The sequence below is a fragment of the Hyalella azteca genome, unplaced genomic scaffold, assembly GCF_000764305.2.
Source record: "Hyalella azteca isolate HAZT.00-mixed unplaced genomic scaffold, Hazt_2.0.2 contig13303, whole genome shotgun sequence".
NCBI classification, from domain to species: Eukaryota; Metazoa; Arthropoda; class Malacostraca; order Amphipoda; family Hyalellidae; genus Hyalella; species Hyalella azteca.
In genome coordinates, this window is record NW_025943231.1 from 30,308 (window position 1) to 40,302 (window position 9,995).

The window sequence follows — 9,995 nt, forward strand, 5'->3', positions numbered from 1 at the left end:
TTGCTAGCCGTTCCCACTGTTTCAACCCTATGCGGTTGACTTGGTGTTCCGCATGCATCATGAGCAGGACGGTTATGGTGCAGTTGTGAAGAAATTTGATCCATTTAATGGAGGTAGCTTCAACGTTTCGTTGATCCCGTAGCTATCCCCTTCGAAGGCACCATGAGTGGTATTACTTGGGGGCAGGGAACCTTGTATTTGTTTTGTGTGACCTGAGAGACTGTCTTTGGTGACATAAATATTACAAATTCAGGCGTTATTTAATGAAGACCAACCCTCGATTTAGCGTCTTCTTCCTTAGATCCATGTCCAGAAACCAAGAGGCGGAGTTAGCGTAGTAATGGATCGAAGAAAGGAAGTATGGTGGATCTATGGTTGCTATGAGAATTGATGAGCTGGTGTTGCTGATGTTGGATTCGACTCTCGAGGAGACTGTAAACTGTTAATTTTTCCCTTCTAAAATGAATAATTGTCCTCATTTCGGGAAAATTTCAAGTGGAATTAAATAATTTTTGTATTAATTATATATTAAAAGTGACTGAACTTTTGAAATTTAAACAACAGTTTTCCGTTGTAAAATCAGCTCATTCAGAGTTGGGTTTAAACCTATCTACCAAATGTGAATAGCGGAATCGAATAGGATCGGGTAAAATCGAATAGAATTTGATGAATAATATAGTTTGAACGGGTAATTTATGAGCAATCGTAAACCGTGTGAGATATGAATAATAAAGCAACTGGCCGAAGACCAAATCGCAAGACCATCTCGAACTACATTTTGGCTGGGATTAGGTCGTTGGGGTTGGAAAATAACCGTACTGGGGTTACGTCTAAGCCAGCAGGTCAAGTTCCCTTATTCGGTCCGAAATCCGAATAGGATAAAATCAGGGTTAATTGTTCACGCTCAGGTAGGATCGGGTAGTCTGAATGGGTAATTAATATAAGACTTTGATTATTATTATTCTGCGAAGCAGTTGCCGTTGCGTCTTGTTCAAATAAACTTCGAGGGGACGTTATACTCAAGTTTAGTAGCAAGCGAAAAATAAACAAGCACGAGAAGGGATGAGAATGGATAAAAATGACTAAACACATGATTCATAGGCTCGGGAACGCTCGCCAGGCTACCCATAGGCTCTCCGAAATAGTTCCGTCTTTTGGCGCCAACAAAACACCTGCAACGAAGGAGCCGATGTTACGGAAGCTGACAGACTTCCAGGTACTCGCGGCATCGACCGGGAACGCTGCCGCCGACGGTAGATAGACGTGTAGATGGTACGAAGAGGTCCACTGTTGATGACGAGCGCAGTCTTATTCTAGAAGGCAGATCGGACCGATCCGACATGCTGTAGTCGCGCCTAGTGCGTCTCTAATGTTTGTACTGCGATTTTCCTTATAATTTTTTCGCGATCATTCAAACAGTTATTTATTATATTTTTGGTGTTAAATTTGTACACATTTTTCTATTATTGTTTTTGTCTTTCGGTTTTTACTAGCATTTTCATTTAGAGAAAAAGCCTGTTCATCCTGATCATCCGAAGCGGGTCACTTTCATTTTGTTAGTCGTGAAGAACTTGGCACTTCACTGTTGGTGAACCTTTATTCTGTAACCTTATTTATAGTGAAATCTAAATTTGTGCGTGATATTTGTGAATAGTTATATTGTGACATATGAATTCGAGTTTTGATATTTAAGAATAGTAATTTTGTTAGGAATAACTAGGATTAACTGTTATTGCTAAATCTTAAATTTGATATTCTTTGTTTGCAGAACCTAACTTAATTATCACGTTTAGTTAGCTTCAGTACGAGCCATCCGCTGGGTTCATTTTAAGTTCATTTTTTGTTCTTGTTTCTACATTCATCAGTATCCACCAGTGCCTTCGTTACCAATAAAGTGTCAGAAGTCCTCCAAGTTCACTTCCCTGCACGGTTAAAGTTTGGTTGTCTGACAGGCGCTGACGTAAGAGCGTTCGGAAGTCACCGTCGCGCTTACAATGCGCTGCAGACATTTCGTGAGATATGTCAGACCGTGACGGCATCGGAACCTTGAACTGCGTGCACTGATGCCTTCGCAGCCGGTATAGATCGCGCAAATCGGTGTCACGTGGTCGAATTTTCGCTTATTGCACACAAGTCGCGCAGCAGAGTTTATTACGAATTGCAGTTTATTAAGTGCCGTGGTCAGAAGTCCGTCGAGGCATTACCATAGTCCAATCAGCTGGTCAGAACGAGCGTCATCACGCGGGCCTCGAGGACCGTCCTCGAGAGACAGTCGCTGATGTAATGTATTCGTCGCCGGGCGCCTAAACCTTTGGTGGTGACTTTGGCAATGTCTTTCATCGTAGAGAGTTCGGAGTCCAGCAGAATGCCGATGTTATGAACCGAAGATGCTGGCTAACAAACTTGTTGCCCACGCGAACAGGTTTGGCCCGGAATCTGCTGTTAGCGCCGAGCAATTACAAACCAAATAAAATCGGTTTTCGATGCATTGAGCTGGAGCTGGTTGGAGCGCATCCAGTGTGAGACGGCGTCCATGCAGACAGACAGGCATTCGGTCCAGCAACGCTGCAGTGTCAGCAATAAATTTGGATGTCGTTGACGAATATATGCTCATTCAAACAATATGAATCATTTATGTGCAAGTGCAATACGTCGACATTATTTAACAGGGAAAGGATCGGGCCGAGGACTGATCCCTGTGCTACGTGGTAAGTGAGCAACTATGGCATTGTTAGGGATCGCAAATTTATTGAATAGTCCCTAACAGCGTAGAAAAAGAGTCCCTCCTTCGAACGCACTGGAATTTACTGCTGAGATAGGACTCGACGGTGGTATCAAAATGATCCCCGAAGTGCATAGAGTTCAATGGTATGATCGCCATTTTTGACAATTATTGCTGGAGATAGTTATTCAGTTGTCAGGCCACAACACGTTTCAGGAGTTTATACAATATTGACAGGTTGGAGATGGGATGGTTTGGGATCAGAAACGTCAAGATCTGTTTTTTCAATAGAGACTTGATGTAAGCTGATTTGAAGTTCTCTAGAACAACACCGTCAGTGATGCATCGGTTGAAAAGTTCGACCTGAAAACGTTCTGGGGTTAGGACATTGCCCTTAAATAACGACATCGGCAGAGGATTGCTGGCACACTGCTTGTTAGACAGCGCGTGTACTGCAGCGCGGTGCCTTCTTCATCTTTGACGAAAGTGAATTCGTGGAGCACGATGCTTGTTCAGCAGAAATTTAGCTTTCAAAAACCACAAGGGATTCTTCCACGACTATTTCACCCGAAGCATCTGTATGACCTCTTAGGCTCTTACCGTAATCGGTAAGTCCATCCATCAAACACCAGAGCGCTCGAGGATCACACGTCTCGGACAAATTTACGGCCGGACTTGCGGCCGGTCTCGCGGCCAGACTCGCGGTCGTCAGTACGTCTCGGACAAATTTACGGCCGGACCCGTGGCCGGTCTCGCGGCCGGTCTCGCGGCCGCCGGACTCCATACATAGAAGAAACCTAGCCAATCAACGAAAACCTAGCAGGTTAGGTCTAGTTAGGAACAGGTTCCATTAAAAACTCAAAAAACATAGAAAACCCCATAAAACACTAAGAAAACCTTTCCGGCCGCGAGACCGGCAGCGGGTCCGGCCGTAAATTTGTCCGAGACCTGTCGTCAGTGTACCTGGAATATCTTCCAAAGTACTGAACGTATCTCGATGAAACTTAGTACATATATTCATTATGGCCTAACGGTGATGTCAAGCGCGTGACAATTTTTTAATGTCGCCTTCATTCGACGTTTCGGACAAATTTTCGGCCGGACTTGCGGCCGGACTCGCGGCCAGTGTCCAAATTCAGTGTACCTGGAATATCTCCCAAAGTACTGAACTTAGCTCGATGAAACTTGGTACACATATTCATTATGGCCTTACGGTGATCTTATGCTCGTGATAATATTTTGAATATCGCCTTCATTCGTGAGTTATATGACGAAACGTGCCGAAATTTGCAGTGTACCGGCCATTTCTTCCAGAGTACTGAACAGATCTGAATGAAATTTTGAATATGAATTTCTGAATACTAAACGGTGATGTTTAGGTCGTGAAAAATTTTTACGTTTTGCCTTCTTTGGCGAGTATTTTTCTCTTTTCCCTCGTTCGTGATTTAAACAGCTAAATAGTGCTTAAATTCGCAGTGTACCAGAGATTTCTTCTGAAATACTGAACAGATTCGAACGAAACTTTGCAAATAGAAACCTAACCTCCCAACGGTGATGTTTAGCTCATGACAATTTTTTTCGATTTTGCCTTCGTTTGTGAGTTATACGGCTTGGTCAATGCAAGTTCAAAAATCGGACTGAGAAATGCCGGTCGTTTCTCCGTATATCCGTATAACTCGCGTATATCCGTACGTATAACGTATATCCGATTGGGTACTCGAACTGTGTACCCTCTGCAGAAGCTCTCAGGCCCCACGGTCATCCTTGCGTTTGTCCTGTGGCTTTAAGTCCACCCAACGTGGACATCCGGAAAAGAAGAAGAAGAACTGTGTACCCAAACGATCGGTTCAGCCGTTTCTAAAAAAGAATAAGTATTCCTGATTTTTTTAAATTCAACTCAAAAGTTTTCCCAAACCTAGAAATTAATTTACTTAAACGCGGTAGAATAGAAATTATTGTATAATTTTACTAGTACCAGTTCAGCCGTTTCTAAAATAGAATTTGTATTCATAATGTAGAATACACTACTATCATAATTGTAAAGACAATGTTCTCTAATTCCAATTGTATACATCCAATCATTACCACATTTTAGTCAAAATTTATTCACGTTTTTAATTTGTATAGGAAAAACATGATCATTAGATTGCTGCCACCTAACGGTGATGAATTCCGTTTTCTTGGGTCGACTTTATTGATATTCCGGCATTGCGGAGAGACAGTCAGTATTTTTGTTCCGAATTCGCCAGAGAAACAACAGGTGTCTTTATCATCTACTGAAATCAGCTGTTCGGCCGGCGCGGGCCGGCCGGCAACGAACAACAACAATCTAAAGTTAAAAGTGATAGCTCCTACGCCTTAGTAACAAATCAAGTTTCTGTACATTGACCATGTTTTTAATTGATAATCTCGATGTGAGATTGAATTGTAAAATTATACTTTTGAACCATAATCCTTTATACAAAACATTTTAATTATTTTATGATATCAGAAAAATATTTATCAATTATCAGTGATTTTTGTTAAAATTTACTTTTTGACTCGTGGGATCTAATAATGAATAAGATCTTGCAGAATGCAGCTTCAAGCTTGAGGTGACAAATTTTCTATACAAGTGGTATCTTGTATAAAAATTCTGGCCTGATTGTGCACTTTTGTTAACACTTAGATGGGAGTTGATTCATCTAGCAGGAAATTCAGGAATCTTACTGTTCCAAAATATTGCAGCCATGCTAGTATGGAATATATCTACTTGGCGAGCCGCGACTGAATTTTTCGAGCCGTGGTTTTAGGGATTTGCCAGCCGTGATTCCATTTCTACGAGCCGTGATTCTATTTCACCGAGCCGTGAATTCCATATCTCGGCCATGNGTGTGATGATCTGCTCCAAATACGACATGTGTCACTACAACACTCAGAGGTGCCGTGTGTGCTGTGTGATGATCTGCTCCAAATACGACATGTGTCACTACAACACTCAGAGGGGCCGTGTGTGCCTTGTATTCGACCCTGATAGACCTCATAGGCCCCGGTAGACCCTGATAGACCTCATAGGCCCCGGTAGACCCTGATAGACCTCATAGTCCCCAGTAGACCCTGATAGACCTCATAGGACCCAGTAGACCCTGATAGACTGCAATTAGACCCTAATAGTCCCTGACGCCGCAGACTAGAGCGGCTGTGGGACGAAGAGGTGGGCCGAGTGGGGTCTGCGAAGGCGTCACTGCAGCGCGTCGCCTGGAGGTTCATCCGCACCAGGGTCTACCTCGGTCTGACGCTCTTCGTGGTCTCCCTTGTGCTGGGCTTTGCTGGGCCTGTAAGTTACCCTCGTGCTGGTCTGTAAGTTACCCTCGATGGGCCTCCCTTTCGGGAGGCGGGGATTTGGTGATTGCCGATTTGGTCCCATGATGGGACGCACTCCAACCGCACGCAGGCCGGCAACATTTGGAGCAGCCATGCAGGAAACCTCTAGTTTCAGCCCTACAGGTAGATAATTTCAATGCTAGATGCAGATAGGCCAGACTGCAAAGCATGACAGAACATAGGTTGAGGACACCATTTTTCTAACCAAAAGATGGCAAGGCAAACCTATATAGACTGTATAGACAGTGGATGCCAAAGTCACCAATATCCATAAGTGACCGGACGCCAAGAATGCCAAAATTGATAGTGAGCAGTTGGCGCCTGAAATTCTGCGTTGTACCTGTTATAATTCGAACATTATAAAAAAATTTAAAAAATGGTAAACAGAAAATGACACTACGACCTTGGTGGTTACTGGTAGGCATCAGCTAATAAGATACCTAACAAGGAAGCACTACAGTTAAAGAGTGGGCTTTGCAAAACACATCTTGCATCATGACCTAGTAAATTTGACTAGTGAGTTATGCACCTAATGCAGCTGAAACACTTCTTCCCAAAGGTCTACTGTCTAAGAATATTAAACAAACAACAGGTAACAGCAAAATGAACTAGAAACCAATGTGGTTAAATATCTTTTGGCAGTTATCATCAAGCATGCCATGTTTGTTATTGAACTGTCAATGCAGTGAAGCTAAAAAATTAGACTGGACTCTCAAACGTCTATACAATTCTTTCAAGGAGGTTTCAATTTTCCTCTGACTCCAAGAGTAATGAATAATATTAATTTCAATGACCCTTGCACAATACTGTCTACATACTCAAATATCTGAAAGATACATTGACCTCACGCCTCACGGTGCAATAGATGCATTTGTGATTTACGTGCTGTTGATCTCAAAGCTTCTTGCGCAATGTAGTACGGTACCCAAGAACTTCAATGATTGTAGGCAAATTCTATCCACCATAATTAGCCCTATTTGATCAAATTTACAGCTGAATAGTGCATGCCAACAACATTTTTCCCAACATTTTTGTGATTGAGGTACCACTTAAAAACTGCATATAATTGCCTTGTTTCATCTCAAACTGTATATTGTATCTATTCACAAACAATATTTTTATTGTCTAAATACAAATTTTATTGGTTTCAGTGGGTGTTATATATAAATGATCATAACTATTAGTTTGCCCATTTTTATTGAATTAAATGTAAATTGTGAGAAATCATGGATGCTGACAATTTTTCATATGAAAATAAGGACTCTCATGCTATTGTAAATATGAATTTGGCTGAATTAAATTCAATGCCTCTAGCATTGGAAAATGAACCAGTGGATAATAAAAAAGGAAAATATCATCAAAACCTGAACAACGTGACTGAAGATGCTGTTAATGCATCTGATCTTCAGGAATCAGAAATTAACCAACTGCTGCCTCACTCCAGTTTATTGGAGCATCACTCCAAGGACTTGCCTGAGTCTGGAGAAGATGCTGAATGTTCTGTGGATGATGCTCTAGATGAAAGGTAAGTTGACCGCTCATCTTCAATCCTAAATTAATTTGTTGCAATATTTTTGTGCAACTTAAGTGTTTTGTATTCATATTTTAATTCCATTTGTATCCTACAGCTGCATGGGCCTTGAAGGAACCTTGGAACGAGGCTTCTCTCTGCAGGAACCTAGTCCAAGTAATGATGCTGAAAACTCTAGTTTTCAATAGATCACTTAATTTCCCCTAAATTAGGTAGAATTGATGGTAAATATACATTTACATGTGTTTATATTTTGATACTATGTTTTATAGTTAAAATATGTGTCTACTGTCAAATTTCTACTTGGTTTGTCATTAATAGATGAAAAGTAGTTAGTAATTTAAACATTTATATACATGCTTTCAAATTCATTTAGATTTTTCTTATCCATCTATGATAAAAATATTTGTTCACTTAAAGAGAATTTTTGCACACTGGCAGTTGGTTAGCAATAGACATTTGACTTCCTCTCTTCTGAAAAAGTTATGGAAATTTAAGTACTTATTTATAGCAGATGAAAATGAGAGGCCAGTGCTTTATGAGAAAACCAAAATGAGTTACTCACACGAGCCTCGCATCTTCCAACGGTACAAACCCACACTCAAGCATCTCATACCCGTCAGGACAGACACATGGTAAGTGCATGCCTTTGAATATTTTTTTGGTTTGGTTTTGTTCAATAATTTTTGGTCATTTTGATATTTTAAAATTTTATAAATTTTCAAAACCTATATAATAAAATCATTTTTATATATGTGCCAAAGATTGCATTGCTATTAAAAGATAAAAATTGCATGTGTGGTCCAGCAAAAGGTGGTCCTAAAATTTCCAAATATAATGAATAATCCAAAAATATTGAAAGAATTTGTTGATGTTTGCAATAATCATGCCTTCAGAATATTCTTATTTATTTGTATATTTCTTGCAAGAATATCTTTAATAAATTCCTGGTAAGATCTATGAGTTGTATGTTTCTAATCTTGTGTGTTAAACATTATTTCATGTATAAATATAGTATTGTCTTCTTGTGGTCATGACTGCAAATATTTTAAGTACCAAGCTTTTCTGATTTGATTATTTCTGAATTCCAAAAAGCTGACCGGAAGTCTACAAAAAATTATTTAGAAAAAAATTGTTTATTGTCCTGTTTCTCTTAGTGCCAATATTCATATAAATAATTGATCATTATTTATAATGTCATATGTATGAATGTGTAGCAAATGTCACATGTAGAAATTTATATAGGTGATTTTATTTTGTTAAATTAGAGTAAAATTTATATGATACATTACAGTATCTTTTATTATGAGGCAGTAAAAAAATACTTCTACTTTGACTGCAAATCATAAACCTTTAGCAATTTTATTTTACTTTATAGATTATGTTGTTATGTCTATGTACAATGCTTCAATGGACCAGCTTTATTAATTGCCTTTTTCAATGATTCATTAACCATGTAAAGACAGTAAAATTATGGACCAGGTTTATTAATTGATATTTTAAATAATTCAACTAACCATGTGCAGTGCAAGCCACGAGATGCCCGTAGATGCAACAGGCATGCTGAGCTACACGATGTACTCGTGGGTGACGTCACTGATGTGGCGCGCCTACAAGCGTGGCCTGCAGAGCAGCGATGTGCCCATCTGCTCCAAATACGACATGTGTCACTACAACACACAGAGGTGCTGTGTGTTGTGTGTGCTGTGTGATGATCTGCTCCAAATACGACATGTGTCACTACAACACTCAGAGGTGCCGTGTGTNGTAGAAAGAGCGTGGTAGCGTTGAATACGCTATTTAAGCCTATCGCAGATTCTCAACCACCCAACGACCTTGTCGATTTCGACCAGAATTTTCACAACTAATTTCAGGCTTTGAAATTCCTTGCTACTCTAAATCTGTCTCTTATACACATCTAGATGTGTATAAGAGACAGGTGCTGGTCTGTAAGATACCCTCGTGCTGGTCTGTAAGTTACCCTCGTGCTGGTCTGTAAGCTACCCTCGTGCTGGTCTGTAAGACACCCTCGTGCTGGTCTGTAAGTTACCCTCGTGCTGGTCTGTCAGCTACCCTCGTGCTGGTCTGTAAGACACCCTCGTGCTGGTCTGTAAGCTTTTTGTAAGTTTTCTTTGCTTTTATATTCTTATCTAACTTGCGTCTTTCGCAGATCAAAGACATAAGTAGTGAAGTATTATATGTCTATAGTGGGTGGAATATTTTATTGTTAATTTAGTGACATTATCCACGTCCCTTTCGCTCCCTCACCCCCCTCTAGCCCTCATCTGACGCCCCCCCTCACGCCCCCCCTCACACGCCCCCTCTCACTACCCTCTCACGCCCCCTCTCACTACCCTCATACGCCCCCTCTCACTACCC

The 9,995-nt window shown here is 40.6% G+C and overlaps 1 protein-coding gene across 1 annotated transcript in view; it reads left to right on the plus strand.

Moving 5' to 3' along the window:
* Window positions 1-7,257: 7,257 nt before the first annotated feature.
* Window positions 7,258-9,995, plus strand: part of LOC108667035 (ATP-binding cassette sub-family C member 5) — a gene marked incomplete at its 3' end in the record, with an annotated part of 3,990 nt that continues 1,252 nt past the window's right edge. Inside the window, 4 exon segments of the mRNA XM_018154017.1 lie at window positions 7,258-7,610; window positions 7,714-7,772; window positions 8,131-8,251; window positions 9,143-9,295. Coding sequence (XP_018009506.1) covers window positions 7,312-7,610; window positions 7,714-7,772; window positions 8,131-8,251; window positions 9,143-9,295 — 632 coding nt within the window.